Source organism: Electrophorus electricus, chromosome 13 (assembly GCF_041902795.1).
Source record: "Electrophorus electricus isolate QZ-2024a chromosome 13, ASM4190279v1, whole genome shotgun sequence".
NCBI classification, from domain to species: Eukaryota; Metazoa; Chordata; class Actinopteri; order Gymnotiformes; family Gymnotidae; genus Electrophorus; species Electrophorus electricus.
Window position 1 is genome coordinate 15,954,373 of NC_137509.1, and position 23,898 is coordinate 15,978,270.

The following is a 23,898-nucleotide window of genomic DNA, read 5'->3' on the forward strand; positions in this document are numbered from 1 at the left end:
TAAAAAAGCACCATACAGCAGCTACCTGTAAACCGACTCTTATACGTTTTGTGAGCGCTCCTTCAGGGAAGACAGCCTGAACCTGTGGCACCACAGTGCTGCTCAAGATCCCACCCTCTGGGCCAATCAAATTACTGTCCTGTTTGATCCGTGACACCACTGCAAAGTATTGTGGGAAGTCCCGAGTGATTATGCGGCAAATCCGCTTCCTCTCCAGCTCCTCTGGAGTGTCCAGGTCTGATGAAACAGGACAATAGCATGGGAAGAGTGACATGTCAAGCAAATTTAGCAACAACAAAAAAAAAAAGTGTAGGACAAAAAAAGATAACGAGAACCGCTGTGGGGACTAATTCATGATCATTTAAGCAGCTGTGAAGAATGGACAAATTAGAAAGTAAAAAGACAGACTGCATTCTGACATAGGGCTCTCACCTTCATCCATGCCATTGAGGACCTGGTTGAGCTCCTCCTCTGTGTGTTCACAGTGATGCTCCTTCCAACTTTCTCCTGTCTCACTGCGCAGGATCACCAGCTCCCTCTCCTTCCCCCTCAGAGCAGCAAAGTGGGGGATCTCCACAATCACCGGTCTGAAGGCCAGCAGAACCAATGGTGTTTCATGCAAACAGAACCACGTAAATAGAACTTGCCGAGGTTTAATGTGCCTGTGTTGCATCTGCACTGCCATACTGCTGGAGTGTTTCAGTGTGTTCATGTGAGAGACATCATGCTGCACAGTAGGACCACCCAAAATGACACAATAAAATCACCAATATTTAAATAAACATTAAAAGCTAACCATAGGAGCTAAAAAGTCATTCAAACCTATATAAAAGCATCAGGCTGGTATGCTTAAAAATGTGCTCATGCCAAGATAGCACATATGCTAAAAATGATTTTGCCATCATGATATGTCCAAACATGTTAAAACTACAATGGAAGTCAAAACATAATTTTTTGCTTCAGCTTCTCCTGGGTCATCTGCAGTTTTATCCAGAGTATTTTGAAGATAAACAACTATAAACAACATTCATTACATATATGTTACTACACAGAGGAAAAAAAAAAAGTCTGGTAGTGTTTAACCCCAGATTCTTTACATTTGGCTACATAACATACAGAATAAACTTTCCAAGTGTAAAATAGGTCTAGGGCACCTTTACTCATATACAGTCATGTGTACTTTGGTATAATATTACCGTTATAGCAACATTTACTGTTCAAAGGTGCCTTTTCAAGTACGTGATTAAAATGCTCGCCATGATTTGAACCAGCTCCCCTAAGAGGTTTTATAACAGGTTTAGACACATCTCATGATGCAAGGCCAATACATGAAAGGCAAAACCACAGTAAATCCAAAATACACAGTCATCACAATACACTACCACAGCCAACTATCGACACACTCACTGAATCGTGGACAAGAGCAGAAAGGAAGGACAAAAAAAGAAGAGGAGGAGAAGAAGGGATATGGGACCAGCATCCATGGATTGTTTCATATGTGTCACTCCTACCCCAGGAATTTGGTCCCTGGTGGCCCCAGCTGAAGGATGCGGCTAACCAAACTCTCACCCTCATTCAGAGGGGGCGGGGCAGTGGGGAGATGGAGTTTACTGCCGTCCAATAGCAGCAGTGGAAAAAGAGAGCACAGATGACAAACAGTTTGGGGGTGGAGTCCTCATCTTCAATGACACCATTTATCGAAGCCTTCCTGTCAGTGGGGTACAACTGGCCCACATATGTAAATAATTTTTAAAACTCATTGTACTGAATTGTGTAGGTTGTTGCAAATGATATTTGCTTCAATATAATTAAGTAGAAAATCAACTTTTAATCCAGTTAAAGAAAAAATCTACTGGTATATGTTTAACCAAAATAAACATATCAAATCAATCATGGAGCCTTCTCATAAGGGGGAGTTTGGCTTTATAAAATGGTTAACCAACATTTGCATTTGTCCTTAATGCAAGCTGTGAAGCAACCAAAAGTCTTGAATGTTACTGCAAGAGTGATTGGTTAAGCGCAGACAAGCAAGAGAAGCTTTGTTTTCACAGAAAGCAAAGAAGAAGTGAGCACTTGAATTTTACACATTAAATAACGAAGTGGTGAGCACTGGGCTTTTACGCATTAAATAACAAGAAGGATTACAGCAAAAAATATATAATCATATAATTGTCTGTCATAAGCATTCATCCCACAAGTGCAGCACCTTAAACAATATCTTATAACAGTTAAAAGCAAGATAAAATAGCTTTATTTAAGTGTTGTCAGGTTACTAAGTGTTGTCAGTTACATGTTGTCGGGTTACCATGCCGAAACTACTATAAGATCAGAAAATCTTACCCGAGGAACTGGGCACCAGAGGGCCCAACCTCTATCAGTCTGCTGGCCAAACCTTCTCCCTCCACCATGGGCGGCATGGTGGCCAAACGATGGCGCTTCACTAGGCGACAGGTGACCCGGGTCGGGGCGCTGCACTTCCTGGGCGGAATGATGATGCGTAGGCCATTGTGTCGGCACCCTCGCATGGCTCCGCCTCGCGCGTCTACCATGAAGCTGACGAGGAAGCTGAAAGCCAGAGACAGCACTGTGTCAGCACACACAATAGCATGGCATCATCACCAGCAGCTGAGCAGACATTTCTCATTGCTTTTGCACTTTTTTCCACATGCAAAAACACGCAGCAGCACAATCATTTGGTGGTAGTTGGGGGAGGGGGGTTCATCACAACACACCCGCAGACACGTTTCGATGTGTAGGTGTTACAATGAAACAGTGCACACAACAGTGGAATGACTCCGCAGCATGCTAGAAATGTAATGGCATACTGTCAGGATTAAAGGGCGCACAAGAGGCCTTTATGACAATGAAAAACACATTTCACAAACAGCACAACAGTCATAAAAAGGAACAGAAGTGAAATGACATCATGGTGTGTTAACTTCCTGGAAAGTGAATGGCTCGTAAAGCATTCAATACCCAACAAATGTTGTGAAATGCTTTCATGTCCCACATTAATAACCATGTTGACCAGATAATTACTGTGAATTTAACATGCTGCAAAATCCAGTCTTATAAAATCTGGTGCATCTCTACATGTGGGCTTAAGCAAGTACACATTAATGCACAATAGTACTGACCACCAACACAGTTAACACAAAATAACACAGTTAGTTTAGGGGAAGGTTACAAATTAGCTAGTGCTGAATATTCTAATGCACTGTTACCCAAAATGGGGTGTCCAAAAAGTGCAAAGCCAGCATCAAATTTGTTAGCAGGTTTCTGGGGCAAGACATGTTGGTGAGATGACGCATGCATTCACGGTCATATAGTTTGACTTTAACCTGCAGTGCTTTTGGGCAGCTCAGATGATGATATCTTTAAAACATTATACACATTTGATGCTTTGAATTTATAGCTGGGTTTGTCGTAAAAAGGTTCCTGACTATCTGTCTATCTGCATGAGAGCCAAGAGGCAGAGCAGGTATGACAGAAGCTCACTGAAAAAGGGAGGGGGCAGGGTAAAAGATCATATGTCAAAGTGCGGCCAGTCACCTGCTGTTGTCATGGTGATGGCATGGAGAGGAAGGGCTAGAGACGGAATAAAATAGCCATCAGAGAATGAGAGGAAGAGAGAAAGAAAGGAGAAAAGAGAAACCAAGAACCAAAGAACATACAGAGAAAGCAAGATAAATAGATATTTAACAGGAATTGGAAAAATTATGAAAACTGGCCATGACTTAATCCATTAAGATTTGAAGCAAGTAAACTGTAAAAATATAGAATATGCCAAAAGTTGCAATTTACTAATTACATACCCAAACATACATTATGAAAAAAAATGACTGTTATTGGTCAAGTCAAATTGCCTAAAACGATAATGCAGGTGATATTTATTAGAACAAAATTAACCATTAAATATAAAATGTAAAAATAAGTTGACTTCGTCTACTCTTTTCTGTTTCGCAGAGATCAGCAAGTTAACAATAAATGAACAAATGAGACACTGCTGTCTATTACTGTCAAAATAGTTTTTCATGCAATATCGAACTTCGCTATGTTCAGTTTAATTTTCCAGATTTAATTTGTAGTATGGATCAGTGACAAACCACCAAATGGTCATGACCTAACTTTCATAACAATTGCCCAGCTGGCACACATTGTGAGCATGAGTGAGCATGTGGCGTTGTAGTCCATACCCGGAATGGGCGGGGCTGGAGGACAGTGCTATGTTGTCCAGGTTGTCTGTTCCCCAGCTCAGCCTGTACGAGTCCATCTCATTAGCAAGAGATGATGCCTAGAGACAGAAAGGTGAGAGGCTTTTTAGGGTGACAATTAATATGTATTGTTATTGTACTGTTGTCTACACTGGTCAATTTCAAAAGGTAGTTAATTAAATTGTGGTTAGAAATCAGGTCATGGAACTTTAATAACGGCCCACCCAACAGGAAAATATGTGAAAAATTTGTCAGCAGCATCTGAAGAATCTCTCAATGGAGTCTGTATATTTTACCTGGTAACTGCGGATTGGATCATCATGCTTTGGGGAGTAATAGCCATGATGAGGGGAGGATCTGTCCGTACTGAAAAGACAGTTGAGAGAGCCAATGAGCTGGCATGGTCTGCTGCAGGAGCTCTGGCAAACACTGGCATTTTCACATTTAGAGTGCAGATTGCAGCAGCATATTGCCCTCATACCTTTGCAACCGACTGCGTGAGCGTTGCAGGAAGCACAGGAGTGAGATGTTAGTGGGAAAAGTCATAACCTAATTTAACCAGCCATTTTATGTCATTTTTAACTACTTTAACAAAAAAGGAATTTGTCTTGTTCGACTATACTCAGTACAGTGAGATGTAAAGTAAAGCTATGTGAAATGATGGAGAAAAAAAAAATTATCAAGCTTGCAAAATTCTTAATGGATGTTTATATCAAGCTTCATCCAAGTCATCATTGTGGATTACAGTACACCGGTTTCATGATGCGTCTATGCGGAGATACCTGTCGGATCGTCCTTCCAGGCTGAAGCGGAGGTAATTCATGCCGTCCAAGTACTGGCCAGGCAAGGAGTCATCTCCCAGTTCCCTTAGGTCTTCTGCTCGCAGGTACTCCCCTCCATCACATGTCATGGTGTCATCGCCTATGACACACACAGAAGATGGCATTACCTGAAGGTCCTCATAAACCACTGCAGTTCTCATATTCAAATCCATGGAGGGTACAATACACTCTCTCTCTCTCTCTCACACACACACACACACACACACACACACACACACACACACACACACACACACACACACACACACAAATATGCTAAAACATGGGATAGTTGCTCTAATGCCTTGGGCATTAAGACACTGCTGTGCTACCATATAGGTAAACACACAGGCGCATGCACAAAATCACACATATATACACACACACTGCAAGACACTAAATAGAAAGCACACATTTTCTGTTTTGTCATTAAACAAGGCTTGAATTAATCATCAAAGCCTCTACGACTGATCTTCCTCACAGCACCCTACGTGACTTAAGGAATATGGCTTCAGCAGCTGAGTGCTGAGATAATGTGTAAAAATAACAGCACCAGTGCTGCTGTTGCCATTTATGACCAGTAGGGAAAGTACTTCAAAAATTGGCATAAAGCAGCAGGGAAATACTGACAGAAAATACAAAACATATTGTAGACTGAAAGTGGACTTCTCCTGTCAATAGCATACAGAGAGTAGCTGCCTAGAGAGTAGAACAATAATGGATATTTTTAAAAGAAAAAGCATACACCACTGTAATGCACCAAGTCTACTAAGTCTAGGCATGTCAACACGTCAACTTCAGTCCTCCTCTGGCCGAGACGCTATTCAAAATATACCCTTTTAGCCTTGTTTCTGAATACCTTCATCTTTACCAGTATCCTGTGAGAGCTTGCATCTAAAATATATACATACACCCTCATGGCCATTTGAATGAAGACAATGATACATCACAGTCATTCAAACATGCAAACAGACCCTCACACTGGTCAGGTCTTCACATACAGTATGTTATCCGAACCCAGAAATAGCTGTTACACTATTTGGCTGTACTATTGCTCTTTCAAGTAGAACTCTGAACACCTATCATGTCACACAGAAAGCTATCATTAGACAACATTTACTACGAGCATTAAATATGCACTAATCTTACTCATTATTATTGATAAGACCTCAAATGTTTTTCATTGAACAATGCTGTTGCCAGTTTCTCTGAATAAATACAAAAAAAAAACACTTTAAAGTAATATGCTGACAACTCTATCACTCATATATCAGACATGTATTATACACTTGTTTGATACTATTTTAATATTTGCAATTCAATTCACATCCCATAATAATCAATGATTTATTGGTGGAATAATTTAATGAGTTTAATAATACATTTAATAATAATACATTTCTTCCTGAATTTTGTAAGATTCTTAGAATCTCTACTTCAAGCTTCTTGAAAGTGAAAATAGATTAAATGACATGGATGGATGTAAGGGAAGATGTGGCATGGTATTAGGGCAATGTCACTCAACTCCTTAGAGTCTAGCTTCTCCCTTGGGTCATAACTTGCTTTGTTTTGAATGGGATAGTCAGTAGTGGGTTGGTTTGTGATTAACCAGTATGTATGGCTTCAATGTTAATGTGTTGGTCATATAATTTCTGACCTTAACCTCCTCATGCCCAACAGAAGCTGGGATAAAATCTTTCTGCACTGTTTGCTTTATTTTTTACCAATGTGACACAAGTTAGTAAGTTGATACTTAAATGTTAATACATAAATTATTCATACGTTACCCATTAAAACTGTTAGGTATTGGAGAATTGCTTTTTAGCATCACACTTTCTGTTCTCAAATTTAGTGAGATGATAAACACAACAAAGCAGTGCTTTTAACCCAGTGCATCGCATGCTAGGTGTACCATAACACAGTGCTCAGTTAAAAAAAAAAAATCAATCATCCCTCAATGCAATTAAACAATTAATAAACTCAAACCCCCAGTGAATCTGCACCGCAACCAAGCATGACCACAGTAACACCATGTACCTTCATCGAAGGAGTCATCAGATATAGTGCCATCAGGAGCCTCCTTGAGCACTACATGACATTTTATGTTGGTAACTCATGAAAATGAGAGTAAATTTTAACACTTTCTCTAACCTTTTAAAAGTATATACAATGAACTACTGTTTTTACTGTCATTTTGGAGCACTGTGATTGGCTGACTGTGAAACTCACCTTCCTCATCTGACACGTCAAGGACTTCAGTCATGGTCTCTGGCACATTGAGCTTGTGTTTCTCAGTCACCGTCTGTACAAACACCATTATCACACACATAGGAACTGTAATGCATTGGGAAATGATGTTTATAAGACATTTTAAATGAGACTTACTGTTGTAGTGGTTATGATCTCTTCTGTGACCACTCTCAGTGTATCAACCACCGAGATGTAACCAAGGCGACGGGCTATAGCAAGAGGTGTGTTTCCATTCTGTGGTACAAAATACAAGTCATGGCTTAGTCAATGAATGTTTTCTACTGTGTATATGTTTTCGTGTGTCTGTGTGTTTGTGTCCCCTTACCACAGTAGTGGCATTGGGTTTAGCTCCATTTTGCAGCAGGACATTGATAATATGTGTGTTTCCCTGTTGGGCAGCTTGGTGAAGAGGTGTGTATCCATTCTACAAAAAGAGAATACAGCAAATTCGCCTTTAGAACTCATAATGGCTTACCATGGTTGTTGATGACTAATATATAACTAAAATACCTTAGTTTTGGCATTGACACTGGCATTGCTCTTCAGAAGGAAGTTCACAATCTTGGCATTTCCGTAGTGACAAGCGACGATTAGCGGCGTATAACCCAACTAGAAGACAGAAGATTTATCACTTGTTATCCCCCACAACTGAAATGAAAAGGTTGATTCATTTCAACAGCATGAAAGTTGTTGGTCAAGGTGAGTAAAAAACATAAGTAATATGTTTAAATAAGTACTAAGTTTAAACATAAGCAATATGTTTAAAGTTTCTTAAAAATCTTCAAATCACAAAAATGTGTGAGCTATTTACTCTTCTCAGACCCCAGACCCACCCCCCCCCCCCCCCCCCGAGAGTCATGGTGTAGCTCAAATGAAATGACAGTGGCAAGCCCCAGTTACTATGGTTTGGGTTTTTTCTCCTTGCCACCTGATGCAATATGATTTTGTTGGGTTACTATAGTAACGACATTCTAATTCCCTTACTTTTGTTTGCTGGTCCAGGTTGGCACCATGTTTAACTAAGATCTCCGCGACTCCCACTTTGTCTTCTTGGGCAGCAAGATGCAGAGCAGTAAGTCCACTCTGAAAAGGGAGAAAAAGAATGCAGTGAACAACGTGAGCAATTCAATGTAATTTTCAAATGAATTATATTACACTAGTGTGAGTGATTATTAATTTGCATTTATAAATGTATAGCCTACAAAATATGATTACAGAGCAATAGGTTGCAGACCTCAACAAACAAACAAAGCAAGCTAAGAGATCGGGTTTTTGACAAATGAAAAAATGAAAAGGCAATAACTTGCTGAATGAGTCTAGGTGAACTTAATTAGTGCTGGAAACATCGAGGTTCAACAGAAAATGAATGAATCACAGTATTGGATCTTTTGTCCAATGATACCAGACCTAATGGTCTGATTACATGACATGACATCTTTGAGTTTGACACAAACCTCTGAGTAAATCAAGCAAGAGTTTTGTGTCTATTCTCAGTATCAAAAGTAATACCTACATGTAAAGTTTAAGATTATTTATATGTGCCATAAACCCTGTTAAACCTAGTTCAGATTCGGTACAGACCTCTTGAGGGATCCAGTTTATTCATATATAATTCAAAATAGCCCGACATCTGACTTTTAAGTGCTGACAGTTGTTTTGTAAATTAAAAAGATGACGGTTGTATCCTGTCACCTTAGTGGGTGTGTTGACGTGGGCTCCCTTCTGTAGCAGCAGGGCAGCCATGTCACTGTTCCCTTCCTGGGCTGCTAGATGAAGCGGGGTCACTCCCTGCTTGGTCAGGACACTGGCCTCCGCCCCGAACTTCAGCAGGGTACCGGCAACGTCCATCTGGTTCTTCTTCGCCGCTATGTGAAGAGGGGTGTATCCATTCTAGGCACGGGAGGAGACGGTGGGCGGTTATGGGTGCCGTGGGGCAGAAAACGGGTGCGGAGAGTTGACTCACAACAAATGAATGCTTAAAGTTGGTTTTTTTCTTCCCAAAAAACCCACCGGCTTTCAGCACGTGTGACCGAAGGGTCTCACCTTGGCTGTGGCGTGGGGAGTTGCCCCTTTGTCCAAAAGCAGCAGCGCCACCTTCTGGTTATCATAATGCACAGCGACATGGAGAGGTGTGAGACCATTCTGTCAGGACGAAGGTCAGTGGGAAATGGTTTAGAAAGGGTTGTTAGGGTTGCAAAAGCCATAAACACACACACACATGCACAAACACACACACAAACAAAAGGAGTACATGAGAAAGCTGTGTTACTAGGGAATGTTAACATGTTATTGTTTATTGGTAAAAAGTTATTTAGATTAAAGTGCAAGCCGGGCAGGAATCATTATCTGGCTCCTTATTAAAGAAAAGAAACAGAAATATCGGTTGTTTTAATTATTTTTTATAAAGGATCTTGTTATCATCAAATAGAAACTATGCTTACCGGTGCTCTTGCAGTCAACATAGCCTCTATGTATTTCTTTTAAACAACATTCCAAGAAAGTCTATGAATTAGGTTCTACAAACTACGCACAATTACAGCTTGTAGCCTCTTACATGACAATACTGAACATCATGCTGGAATTTTCACATCTACTTTAAAGAGCAAATTTTCTTTACTGTACATGAAAATTGCTTTTAAACATTTAGTCAGGAGCACCAATGGTGTAATTAAACAAGTAATGGTTTTACACTTTTCAAGCTCTCGGTAGGTTTGTTGTCCTGAGCATCACCACTTCACTGCATAACTTAACACTCCGTTCTTGGAAGCACACCAGATTGGTGCATGTCATGGCGAGGCTTGCCTGAAGCTTCAGCCTGCTTACCTTCCCCAGGGAGTCTGGAGGGGCACGCCGCTGCAGGAGAAGTTTGGCCACATCGAGGCTTCCGTACTTAGATGCCACATGCAAGGGAGTGAACCCTTTCTGTGAAGAGGAAAATTAAAAAATGAGTTTCACAGTAAGTTGACTGCTGGAATCGTTTCAATGATAATATCAATATCAGTTGTTATTATATGTTCAGGTGGTCCCTATATCACTGTGTACTGTACCATCAACTTCAGAATTTCACAGCGCTAGAACCTATATTTATCCACACAAGCAATCTCCCAGAATCTAAATTAAAGCGCTGATGCAACATCATGCAATCACGATAAATCGCCATTCTGTTTCTGCTGTGAATCTGCTGTGAAAAAAATAGACAGCAGGGGGAGATAGTGGGACAGTTTTCGTTCTCTGAGACAGGCGTGTCTGCCCATTTGGTCACATGATCGCTATGTTCATCACACAGCCTAGGCAGAAAAACAACACTGGAAATAGCAGGAAGGAATGGGATCAGTGCACCTTAAATCACATCAGGATTAGAGTCAGCCTCATGTCTGCAGCAATCCTGCAGGTGAATTAAATGTACTATTTATACAAAAACAGCTTTAACTTGTATTAGTGTCAATGTCAGCTGCAAGTTGAATTTTGAATTGTTAGCTAGAATTGGAATAAACTGAAATCCAATAAACCCCTATACACATTATACACATTAAATATAAGGTTAAAAGGTATGAAGGTCTATTTTGGCAAACCATGATATTGCCAATGTGATAACATTTTGACCGCATATATATTACTATCTTATACAATGCCCTCTATCCTAGGAGTAATTCTCTCTATACAATATATACTCAGCTTTAAAGAAAGGCTATGCATGCATTAGAAACATTTATGTTTTTGAGAAGTGTCAAACCACTGCTTGACAGATTACATTTCAAACCTGAGCATTTCCTCCGCTAATCAAAATTATAGCAGGGCAGGCCAAACGGAAATGGCATTCCTGCCACTGTTCACACTGCCTCTCTGCCAATCACATGCCACATCGTCCGGGCCTGAGCTCCGCCCTGAACCCCTGCCTGTCAGGAGAGGGGTCTATCTGCAGACCTGCAGTACCGCATGTTCAGACCCTAGCTTTCAGACCCGTACTATCTTCTCCTTACAAGTACACCTCTAGTTGTTCATTTCGGAATTGCAGCCACACTTATCTGCCCTTACAATAGAATTTTGATGTGCCATATTTGGGATTCTTTTTAATGCCAAAGTGGTTACTATATATAATAATAATACTTTTAAGTGCAAGTGGAGTAGGAGTTTAATTTTAATGTGACGTTTTTGGGGTTTTTTAGTACTAGTGTGTAAACAGTTATAAGTTATAACGCTGCTTCAGTTGAAAATGAGGTGATTTTGTACGAGGACGAGCTCATTAACCTAGTGTACGTTCACGTGGTTTATGTGACAGATAAAGAATACCAAGGTTGTAAAGTGGGTGTTGTAGTTTATTAACTTGAGGGTATATATTGGTTTTGGCCTATTAGTGGCATTTTGAACTGATACACTATTAAAAATGATGGTCCTTAAAGGGTTCTTTAGAAAAGGAAATGGTTCTGTTTAGAACAACGAGTTCTGTATATAACCATTTAATGGTTAAATGGTTCGTAGCATGGTGTGATGGTTCATCCAATTGGAGAATGTGTTGTATACAGTTCTATATAGCACCAAAAGAGGTCTTCTGTTTTTATGATGTCAAGCTTGAATACAATAGAAGAATCTTTTTTCATGCTACATAGAACCATATGCATAACACATTTTCCAAGAATCTAAAGAAGCATTTCACCATGCAAAGAACCATTTAAGCAGATGTACTAAATAATCCTTGCATGTACAGCCTGTACAGCAAAGGGCAGTGGGGAGAAAAAGACCCACAAAATTTTGTATGTCACAAATAAATGAATTGGGTTGTTTAGGGCTTTTTTTTTTAAGGTAAATAATTGAACAGTTGTTGGCCCTAATTTGGTCTTATCTTTCTTAACTGACTTGTATATTATTACATACTGTATACATATGTACTTATGTACTATGTAAACATGTACCTTTGTAAGGAATAAAAACAAAAATCACCCCCCCTCACAAAAAAAACAACAACAATAAAGAACCATCATTTATAAGAGTGTATTAGTTCAAAATGCCAGTAATAGGCCAAAACCGATATACCCAAGAACAACCACCACTTTACAACCTTCGTATTCTATTTATCTGTCACATAAACCACATGAACGTACCCTAGGCTAATGAGCTCCTCCTCGTACAAAACCACTGGCTTACTTTCACTTGAGATCAACTTATAAATTATAATATGTCATACTTATAATATGTATTATTATAATGTATAATGAGGTATTATGATGTATAATGTTTCATCAAAATTCTCTTGTAAGGACTTGAAGGTGTGACTGCAATTTTGCAATGAACCACTAGAGGCGTACTTGTAAGGAGATGATAGTATGGGACTGAAAGTGAGGGTATGAAAGCATGGTATTGTGGGTCTGCAGTTACTACTACTGTAGTTGGATACTACTGCCTGCCACTCACCTTGGTGGGCAGGGAGTGGGCGGCGCCAGCCTCGAGTAGCACAGATGCCACGTCCAGCTGGCCCTCGCGGGCCGAGATGTGCAGGGGTGTGTAGCCGCTGCCTGTGGCTGCATCCGGGTGAGCCATGTGCTGGAGCAACAGCTGGACGATCTCCGTCTTGCCCAGGCGGGAGGCGATGTGGAGAGGTGTCTGCTCCTCCTGGCCGGAAGGAGAAAGGGGATAGGGAAGTCAACCCTACAGCCATATGTGAGCACCAGCAAAACTAATAAAACACATCTACCTGAGAACATATATAACCACATGGATGTGTGAAGTCTCAAACAACTCTGAAGGACTTTGAAAACCTTTGAGGCACCAATTGCAGGGCTATGTGGCTGAAGCACTAGCACCCTCAGGATGTTAGCCAACTCTGCAGTGCAGCACTTGATTTCACTTATTAATATCTTTGCCTGATGTAGAGAGCTGTAGGTATTAGTGAAAGATGTGGTGCTCTACATGGTTTGAGCAAATCCCAGGAGGCACAAGCTTAAACAGCACTGGCTTACTAGCTCTGGTTTGCACACCACCACACCAGTTTAGGCAACAGAGCCATTTGCTATGAACATTGTTATCTAGAAATGGCAGTGCAATTCTTTGTATTAAAGAGCTAGAACTACTCCTAGAATTGAAAAGCTAATTTACTGGTGCTGTCATAAGTTACATCAGTTCCTTGCTGTTGAGGTGCTGTGTACGGTGCATAGCTGGGATCATGGTACAGTGTACAGTTTCTCCTACTCTGGCTCTAGCGTCCACCATGGCTCCGTTTCTTAGCAGGCAGCGCACCACTTCCACCTGGCCAGCACGTGCAGCCATATGCAAGGCAGTCTCTCCACGCTTTGATCAAAGAAGGCATAAAGTTAGAGTCACACACACACATACACACACACACACACACACACACACACGTTAACATTAGCAGTACTCACTATGTTGCTAACATCAGGGGAGGCTCCGTTCTGCAGCAGCAGGAGAACTATGTTGAGGTGGCCCATGAATGCTGCCACGTGTATAGGGGTGAGACCAGACTGGGGATTGGAGAAAAGTACCCGAATCAGAGGTTCAACAATGCGTGTTAGTGGGTGGGTGTGTTGGTAGGCTATATATATTTACATATTTAAAAATATACAGTGGTGTGAAAAAATGTTTGCCAGCTTGCTAATATCTTTTTTTTTTTTTTTTTGCATGTTTGCCATACTTAAAAGTTTCAGATCAAACAAATTTAAATATTAGACAAAAGGATAACACAAAATGCACTTTTTAAATGAAGGATTTTATTATTAAGGGAAAACAAATCCAAAGCTAAATGACCCTGTGTGAAAAAGTGACTGCCCCTAAACCTAATAACTGGTTGGGCCAGCAACAACTGCAAACAAGCATTTGCAGTAACTGCCAATGAGTCTTTTACAGTGCTATGGAGGAATTTTGGCCCACTCATCTTTGCAAAATTGTTGTAATTCAACCACATTGGAGGGTTTTCGAGCATGTCAATTGGATTCAGGTCAGGACTTTGTCTAGGCCACTCCAAAGTCTTCCTTTTGTTTTTCTTAAGCCATTCAGAGGTGGACTTGCTGGTGTGTGTTTTGGATCATTGTCCTGCTGCAGAACCCAAGTGCACTTCAGCTTGAGGTCACAAACAGATGGCCAGACATTCTTCAGGATTTTTTGGTAGACAGCAGAATTCATGGTCTTTCAGGTCCGTGAAGCAGCAAAACAGCCCCAAACCATCACACTACCACCACCATATTTTACTGTTGGTATGATGTTCCTTTTCTGAAATGCTGTGTTACTTTTATACCAGATGTAAATGGGACAGACACCTTCCAAAAAGTTCAACTTTTGTCTCGTCAGTTCCCAGAGTGATTTCCCAAAAGTCTTGGGGATCAAGATGTTTTCTGGCAAAACTGAGATGAGCCTTTGTTCTTTTTTTGTTCAGCAGTGGTTTTCATCCTGGAACTCTGCCATGCAGGCCGTTTTTGCCCAGTCTCTTTCTTATGGTGCAGTCATGAACACTGACCTTAACTGAGATAAGTGAGGCCTGCAGTTCTTTGGATGTTGTTGTGGGATCTTTTGTGACCTCTTGGATGAGTCATCACTGCACTCTTGGTGTAATTTTGGTTGACTGGCCACTCCTGGGAAGGTTTACCGCTGTTCCATGTTTTTGGCCTTTGTGCATAATGGCTCTTATGGTGGTTCGCTGGAGTCCCAAAGCTTTAGAAATGGCTTTATAACCTTTTCCAGACTGATAGATCACAATTACTTTGTATCTCATTTGTCCTTAATTTCTTTGGATGACATCATGCCCTCTAGCTCTTGAGGATCTTTTGGTCTACTTCATTTTGTCAGGCAGGTCCTATTAAGTGATTTAATGGGGCGGGGGGGGGGGGTGTCAAACACTTTTTTCACACAGGACCATGTAGGTTTGGATTTTTTTTCCCTTAATAATAAAATCCTTCATTTAACTGCATTTTGTATTTACTTGTGTTATCTTTGTCTAATATTTAAATTTGTTTGATGATCTGAAACATTTAAGTGTGACAAACATGTAAAAAAATAAGATATCAGGAAGGGGGCAAACACTTTTTCACACCACTGTATATATATATTTACCTCGGTAATAGCCTGGATGGAAGCCCCGTACTTGACCAGTAGCTCCATCACCTTCACTCTGTTCTTCTTACAGGCAATATGAAGTGGTGTGAAGCCATTCTGTGATGCAAAGAGATGGAAGACATGTCTGAGAATCGTAGTGGCTTCTGCAGTCACTAACTAAGGGTAAAACTAAAGACATATAGAATAGGTATTCTTGGAAATTCCTTCGCACATGTTTTTGTACTATACCTTTAATCACCAGTAAAGAGTAAAGAGTGTAGAGAGAGTACCAGGGCACGAGCGTTGGGGTTGGCTCTCTTGTCCAGCAGAAGCTTGGTGACTCTGTAGTGGCCGCAGTGGGCGGCTACGTGGAGGGCTGTCAGGTAGTCCAGCGTAACATCATCCACAGGGGCCTTGTGATGCAACAAGTGTTTGACACACTCGACGTGGTCACCCTGCGCTGCCATATGGAGAGGGGAGAGACCGTTCTGGAGGTAGGGAGGAGGAGAGACGAAAGGACGATGAGGAAGACAGCTCCCAGTGAAACCACAGGCAGATCTGAGAGGGAGTGTGATCTCATGTGCATGCGTGTATGTGGTTGGGGGGGAGCTACCTTGGTTCTGGCTAAAATAGGGGCACCTCTCTCCAGCAAGAGCTCCACTGCTGTGTCGTGCCCACTCCTCGCCGCACAGTGGAGAGGTGTGAGGCCATCCTGTGGAGAGCACACACACACACAGTTCAAAAAAACATTGGACTTGCCCCCACTTATTCACACACATATGCACACACACATAAACTCCCAGGGAGTCCCATGCCCTTGCTATCTCTCCTCAGTGTCATATGAAAATAAACAGGTTTCCTATTTGCATTTGGTCCCATAACAGCAACTATATCATGTTTTCAGTGAGTAAGCTTTTCTTTTTGTTTTGTGTTTTGTTTAACAGTAAATCGCAATGCTTTTTTACACCACCTTATACAGATGTTATGTATGTTATTTGTGCATATACTCAATTAAAATAAAGTAGCTTGTCAAAAACTCCATGGGTAAAATCAGTATTACCAGCATCAAACACATCCACATACCCACACACACACTTTTATTTTGTATTTTGTACAATCTGAGCATGTACACACTTTTATTTTGTATTTTATACAATCTGAGCAGTTTTTCTCTCTCACACACACACACACATGCACACACATACACGCACTCTTTTATTACATTCATGCAAACACGCTTTAACAGCCTTATGTGTTCTAGAATACATGGACTCATCTCTCTCTCTCTCTCTCTCTCTCTCTCTCTCTCTTTCTCTCTCTCTTTCTCTGTGTCTCTCCCTCCTTCGCTCACACACACACACACACACACACACTCTCTCTCACAGGCCATTTCCTCCTGTCTTGCTCCTTTTCCCTCATTCTTCTACTGCAGTGCTGCAGCATAGTGCGTCAGTACTGGAGGTACTTAAGCCACTGCTGCTGAAAAAAGTATATTGTTCATGTGGGATGTGCGCGCATATGTATGTGTGTGTGTGTGTGTGTGTGTGTGTGTGTGTGTGTGTGTGTGTGTGTGTGTGTGTGTGTGTGTGTGTGTGTGTGCGTGCGTGAGGAGGGTGGGGAGACAATAGGTCAGACACATTGCAGGTGGGAAACTGCAGAAGAGAGATCAAAACAGAACCAGCTGGCCCTCGAGCACGACTCAGTGTTATGCAGGAAACACAGTTGCACCTAGTTCTTACCAGTCCATGGGTGTACACCATAAAACTGCCATTATTCTCAAAAACAATGGCCAGAGACATAAAGTAATTGCAATACGGTTTTTTAAAAATGGATGGCCAAAGCCAGTGCAGAGAACAGTCATTGATACAGACAGTGAGACTAAATTATGTAATTCAGTGATTTTGAAATGAAATTTCAAAATATATAACTGAGTAGTTATAATGCTGAATGTCATTTATAATGCTTTAACCTGAATTTATATCTGCATGCACTCTTATCCAGAGTGTCTTACATATCTATCAGTATGACAGTATGTATGCTCCTTGGGAATTGAACCCATGACCTTGGTGTGGCTAGCACCATGCTCTAACTGTACTACCTGTAACGAGACAAAATTGGAGATGCCTGCGGAAGAAATCGAACGACACTTTACTGGTGTACAGGCAGGCCAAACATGAAGCCAACACACAGGCAAAGGTCCACACCAGGAAAAAGTGACCAAACAACCAGAAGACCATCCGAAGAATAAACCAAAGAGTCCAGAAACAGGTAAAATCTAGAAAAGCAGGTACACAGGCAGAGGTATAAAAGGGCAAATCCAAAAGACACTGTACAGAGAAGGCAAGGTCGCAAAAGACAATCAAAATAAACACATCAAAGACCGCTCAGTATGCTAGGAGAAAACTGGCAAAGCTTTGCATGAGAAGGAAATAAATGCACTGAAATGAAACTGACAACAGGTGGAAACATTCAGAAGTCTGGGGATGACGATGTGGGCAGTGGTAGCCAATTGGTGGAGACAGGTGGTGTGTTCTTCACCTGTCAGGACAGTGAATGATGAGAAATGGAGTCTGGAGGTGCAGAGCTGGGAGGCAGCACACTACTGAGTGAGCTACAGGAACCAAACCATGTAAGAATCATAATCCTGTTTAAACATTGAGGCCCTCATTAAACACAATCTCATGTGATTGCTCATTTGTTGTACTCTCAAACAGAAACCACCAGCCCTCTGAAGAACAACATTCGGAGCAGGGAGGGGAGATAGGATAACACCCAGGACAGAGCACCATCCACCACTGGGCATGCAGGCATACAGTCATTCACACACAAGGACACTTTCTTTAAGGTAGCCTAATTTACATGTTTTTGGACTGTGGGAAGAAACCAGAGACCTTGGAGGAAACCCACACAGCATGGGCAGAACATGGAAACTCCAGCATCTACTCAAACATGGATTCAAACCTGAGAGGCAAACCTGCTAACCACCAAGCCACCGTGCTGCCCGGCATTACTTCATCCATTACTTCATGCATCATTACTTCATGCATGTGACAAAAGTCTTGGAGTTGTTTCTACATGTGATGTTTGTATCTGGAATCATTTGTTGTCAATGTCAGTAAAGCGGGCCATCAAATGTGAATGCCATTGCCACTATAAGTGTCCAATCAGAATAAATAAATGAAAGACATACTTGAGTGTTAGATGTGTTTGTCACTTTGTGGGGAAGCAAGAACACACTGGTAAGCTTAACCACAGCAAAGAACCTAGCAGACCGTGGCAAACACCAGGAATGGATGACTGTAGAATGCCTTCTCAGAGACCAACTGTTGAACAGATCAAGAACACTATCCAGTATGTAGACATACAGATGTGTAAAAGATGACCATAATAAGAAGAATACACCAGCAGGACAAGATACAGACTGTCTCAAGAACCCATAAGCAAGGTTACAGTTTTCTAAAAATGACTTAAAAGGCCCACAGAGTTCTGGGACAAAGTGTTATGGTTTTATGAGATGAAGATTAATCTGTATTAGAGTGATAGAATGAGATAAGTGTGGGGCAAAAAAGGAACCCAAGGAATTCAAGGACCACATGATTTAAAGCAGAGCAAGGACAAAAAAACAAAAATGTTCTTGACTGACTAGGTCAGTCACCTGACCTGAATCCTAAGACACACCTATTTCACTTACTTCACTTAAGACAAGATGAAAGGCAAAAAGTAAGAACCGAAGCCAGCCATGTTACAGGCCTCGCAGGGCATGACCAGTGAAGATATCCAGCATCCAGTGATACCTTTCAAGTGCACACTTTTATTTTACAAAAAAAATTATGACAGTTGCAAATTTTTAACAATGAAAGTATTTATTTTTAAACCTCATTATAAACTCTCTGTGAATATTCTACCTGCAGTGTTATGATAAGAGGTGAGACACAATCTATCATTAAGAAGGGATTAACTGTGCACAGTGCTCAAAGATGTAGAGGTAGTCCACATTGCAGTGTAGTAAAGTGTGAGATATATATATATAAACTGTGTATATGTACACAGAAATATATACTGAATAAACACTAAAGAATGAATACACACACACACACACAGACACACAGACACACACACACGCACACACACTCACTCATTTTTATTTGAAAAATGAAACACAAAACTGTGCCTAAGCATTTAACACAGCCTTACAACTCACCCTTGTTTTGGCATCAATCTGTGCCCCTCGATCCAGCAGCAGACGAACCATGTTCGTATTACCCCTCTTAGATGCCACATGCAGAGGCGTGATGCCATTCTGCAGTCAGCAGAAAGCATACATAAGAATAAAGAGGAAAGTGTTGCATAGTAGTTGATGTATAGTAGTTTAAATGAAATGACAACATAAATGATAATAAAACATTTAGTACACTGGACATCAGTGACAACCAAGTTACACCAGAATAATGCAAGTCATTATTATTATATCACGGTTATGATTACCGTAACAGAAAAATAAATGGATAAGACAATGACACTGTGCAAAATGGAAAAATGAAGAGCGAAAGACCAAAACAGTGTGTGTGTGTGTGTGTGTGTGTGTGTGTGTGTGTGTGTGTGCATGTGTTTGTGCGCCACCCTCTTATACACACCCTCGCAGTAAAGTCAACAGCAGCCCCTCGATTTAGGAGCAGAGTCGCCACATTCACGTTCCCGTAATGTGCCGCAATGTGCAGTGGTGTGAAGCCACTCTGCAACACACAAGAAGAAAAGAGGCACACAGGAACCAAGCACTTTAACACGGGACTCCAAAACGGCCAACTGGAACACATGCTCCCAAGCCACATTGTGTGTAAGTGCTGATCTGAGAACAGCTCGTCTGACCAAAAAAACATTGATTCTGGAATGATGAGCTTTGAACCCAGAGCAAACCTCAGCTCTTTAGATCCGGACTTACTGACAATGGTGGCTAGCACCTGAAAAGTGCGTCCCTGACCTCAGCATGTATCTACAGGACTGGCATGCAGCAGTCACACATGGCACCACATATCAAAAGACGAAATTATAAAAGGGAGTTCGGCAAAGTGTTTCATAGAAACATAGAGTAGAAAGATGAAGAACTGCAAAAAAATGTTTTTAAATAAACAGAAATAAATCAGAACCTTATGGCGACCCAATACAAAATAATCAGCTACACACAGCGAACACGTTCACAGGATAATTAGAGGTCAGACTCTTAGATACAGGCATGCAAAACCTAAGATCAAGAAACTAAAGATGAAATCCGTAAATCATAGTCCAAAACTAAATAAACGAATATAACAGAACAGAGTATGTAAGGAAGAACATACAGTACATTTTGGGAAATATACTGTGTTGTTGAGTATAGGGCATAAGGGAAAATGAACAAATGAACCAAAAGAATAAGAAAATATAGGAAAATGAAAAAGGAGTATTATTCGACTGGTTCATATCAGCAATCAAATCATGTTAGGAATATGAGAAGGTAGAGGCTGGCCGAGCAATTGGAAGTATGTGAAAGTCTTGCCTTACCTTTCCATTCTGAAAGTCACGGTCCGATTTAATGTGAAAACATCATTTACAAAAGTGTGAAGGACACATTGACTATGTGATACATGTTCAAAGCGAAGCAAAGTAGATGGGCTACATCATGCAATGCAGCACATGTTCACTACAGCCACACTGCTTGCAAATATTCAGGGTCTTGTTGATAGCTGTTTTTACTATCATGCAAAAACAAATATGAAATATTAAGACATATTGCAATATGGCCTAGTCTTTTAACAAGTGCAAAAATACCGACTTATCAGGTTACTTCACCTCATTTCATATATTAGCTATGGGTGATTTTTATATGAACATGTATACAGCCAGCCTAACCTGGCCAAATATACCAAATCAGATCTAACAGTTTTTGTTTGTTTTTTTTTCTGAATCAGATCTAACAGCTATTACTAATGCAATTATATGTGTAATTCTAATTGAGGTATTTGTAATTTTCCATTTGAATAAAGACAGCAAACAAAATAATGTAATAAGATGGAGAAATTAAACTGTCAAGCTATCAGTTTTGTGTACTTGGGCAAAAATGAAAAAGCTCTTTGTTGACCACTTGTTCCAAAGTCCAAAGTTTGCATATGTGACAAATCAACATAATACTACATTCACAAGGTTTTGATGCTACTGTGTATTAAGTATTTATTTGAAAATATCTTCGTGCACCTTGCAGACTCTGGAGCTTGGCAGTGACAGGTGTGTACTCTCAAGTACATGCCTGTGATGGTCAGTTTGTAAACATGCCTTTGCAGTTTCAGACCAACTGTACACAAGTGCCGTGGTGCTCTGGGGTTTCCATTCTCCGCAAACAATGCATACTGTTTACTTTAATGGATTTTTCATCCCGTGCCAGTTTGTAATATCAATGGGCCAGCAAATCCTTATAATCAACCAAGGTGTCAGAAAAGCAATGAAATGTGAGCAGTTTAAGCCAAACACAGTTAAGAACTAACACTATAAATCTGATGATACAAATATATATTACAACTCAGGAAATCCAAACAGTTTCTTAATGAATGCTTACATGAGATGGTCAAAAGGCCAAGCATGCACAGTTAAATAATATTTCTTAAAGTTTATGGAAAAAAAAACAGCATGCATTGCCATACAGTAACCAATACATGTGTAAGAAATAAACAAACTAAAGATTTTAAAACTAGAAAAATATAGATTTAAACTAGAAAACAAATCTCTCTACCTCAGTAGTCCTATTGACCATCATCTGAAGCATTAAAGACCATAGAGGGAGGAAATAGTTTTGTTATGTTTCACCCACCCACATATGTATACTCACATTCTGCATGCACAGACAGGGCTGATGTCTTTGTAAGTTTCTTTGGAGATGTATTGATATTTCCATACCAACTTAGCACTTTGTTTTTTTTAACTCGAAACGTTTATTAGTATGTATCTTTTCTCATCATGCAGTATGTTTATCATGCGTTGCATAAAAGATCCTTTGAAGCAGTGTGTACATAGTTGAATTATTTTTTGTACAGTGTGTCTCAAAAAGAGCAAATGCTACAATGCTATTTGTAGCTACATGCTACAAATGACCCTATTAACAAATTACCTATTAACACCTATTGGCCATAATATTATCAGCCAATCTCTATCCTTTGCTTTATCATTTGGTTAGACAAGACTATCAAGTCTCTGTTCTATCAGTTTAAACGAATCCAACATATTTTATGGATTTTAAATATAATAAATGACTGCTCATTTTTAAAAGTTAAATATATTTCTTCACATCCTAAGGAGAACTGGGTCAGCAGCAACAATAGTTCTAAGGATAAAAAAAAAATTAAATACACAAATAACTAATATAGCACACAACTGGAGAGTTATGGGCAGATAAATTGATCACAGGAAGAGAAGATCTTACTTTAATTAGCACTAATTAATGAGCAAGCAAATAAAATGGCTATACTGGCTCACATTAGGCAATTTCAGACAATTGATTCAAGCAAAAGATCTTTAAGCAGTGGCAAAGATAGGGGCACTGATCTTTAAACAAGATATTATGCGGAAATTATTTAATTATCTATGATCATTGGCCCCGAAAACATTTTGTCCTTAGCCATTTCCAAAGAAAATTAGTACATGCACATGATTCTCTTCAGCAAAGGGTTGCACTTAATGCAACCTTTAGGGAGAATCCATGCCACACCCACATATTTTAATGTATTTAGGCAAAAGGTACACTCAACAGCACAAGTACTACATAAAAATGCATTGATAGAGAAAAGAGCGAAACCCGGACAGCGTCAGGCTGCAGACACAGGACACAGGCACACTGAGACTGGAGGAGAAAGACAAACAGAGATGCAGACAAAGTCTAACGAACACGTAGAATAAACCATCCAAGGCAGAACACGCAGAGGAAGACACTAAAACTGGCTCAGATTCTCACAAAAGCCACCAAGTGTCATGTGACAGTTTTAAAGGACAAAGGCCACAATGCTATGGGAGCACCTAATGGTTAGAGGGTTTAAGGTACTGTGATTTTCCAAACATGCACATTCATATTTCCCCCACGTTCCCATATCCCCATAAGTGCCGGCTATGTTCCAGTCTCTGCCCGATCCCAGATGTCTACCTTGGACTGAACGTCGGCGTTGTGGTCATTCTGAAGCAGCAGGGCGGCAGACTTTGTGTCGTCCTTGCGGGCAGCAATGTGCAGTGCTGGCAGGCGCACTTTGCCCTTGGTGTCATTCTCCAGGAGGATAGACACCACCTGGTTATGGCCCTGCTGCAGAGCGATGGCCAAAGGAGTGAAGCCATCCTGCAAACACACACAGAGCACAGAGTTAATTGGCATAATGATAAAACAAAAAAACATAAGGTTTGAAATGCATGACTTCTTATCTACTGATGTGCAATCTGTGTTGTAATACCTAAATACAGAATGCATTTAAGGCATTTAGCTGATACTTTTGACCAAAGCAACTTACAATTATGACTGAACACATCTTGAGCATTTGAGAGCTAAGGGCCTTGCCCAGAGACCCAACAGT

The 23,898-nt window shown here is 40.5% G+C and overlaps 1 protein-coding gene across 28 annotated transcripts in view; it reads right to left on the minus strand.

Annotated features, from left to right (window-relative positions):
• The window catches only part of ank2b (ankyrin 2b, neuronal), a 123,414-nt gene that overhangs the window by 33,636 nt on the left and 65,880 nt on the right, over window positions 1-23,898 (minus strand). For 22 of the 28 annotated variants that reach the window (XM_081694806.1, XM_081694808.1, XM_081694805.1 and 19 more), the window contains 26 exons: window positions 23,481-23,666; window positions 19,957-20,055; window positions 19,524-19,622; window positions 15,936-16,034; window positions 15,613-15,810; window positions 15,341-15,439; window positions 13,660-13,758; window positions 13,469-13,567; window positions 12,695-12,892; window positions 10,109-10,207; window positions 9,329-9,427; window positions 8,978-9,175; window positions 8,270-8,368; window positions 7,796-7,894; window positions 7,611-7,709; window positions 7,421-7,519; window positions 7,265-7,337; window positions 7,073-7,123; window positions 4,997-5,135; window positions 4,511-4,580; window positions 4,197-4,294; window positions 3,553-3,588; window positions 2,341-2,565; window positions 1,512-1,610; window positions 433-587; window positions 26-237 (listed from right to left, as the gene is read on the minus strand). In XM_081694806.1, the coding sequence (XP_081550932.1) occupies window positions 26-237; window positions 433-587; window positions 1,512-1,610; window positions 2,341-2,565; window positions 3,553-3,588; window positions 4,197-4,294; window positions 4,511-4,580; window positions 4,997-5,135; window positions 7,073-7,123; window positions 7,265-7,337; window positions 7,421-7,519; window positions 7,611-7,709; window positions 7,796-7,894; window positions 8,270-8,368; window positions 8,978-9,175; window positions 9,329-9,427; window positions 10,109-10,207; window positions 12,695-12,892; window positions 13,469-13,567; window positions 13,660-13,758; window positions 15,341-15,439; window positions 15,613-15,810; window positions 15,936-16,034; window positions 19,524-19,622; window positions 19,957-20,055; window positions 23,481-23,666 (3,126 nt within the window). The remainder of the gene's footprint in view (window positions 1-25; window positions 238-432; window positions 588-1,511; window positions 1,611-2,340; window positions 2,566-3,552; window positions 3,589-4,196; window positions 4,295-4,510; window positions 4,581-4,996; window positions 5,136-7,072; window positions 7,124-7,264; window positions 7,338-7,420; window positions 7,520-7,610; window positions 7,710-7,795; window positions 7,895-8,269; window positions 8,369-8,977; window positions 9,176-9,328; window positions 9,428-10,108; window positions 10,208-12,694; window positions 12,893-13,468; window positions 13,568-13,659; window positions 13,759-15,340; window positions 15,440-15,612; window positions 15,811-15,935; window positions 16,035-19,523; window positions 19,623-19,956; window positions 20,056-23,480; window positions 23,667-23,898) is intronic. The other 6 variants (XM_081694803.1, XM_081694821.1, XM_081694798.1 and 3 more) reach the window with 5 other exon arrangements.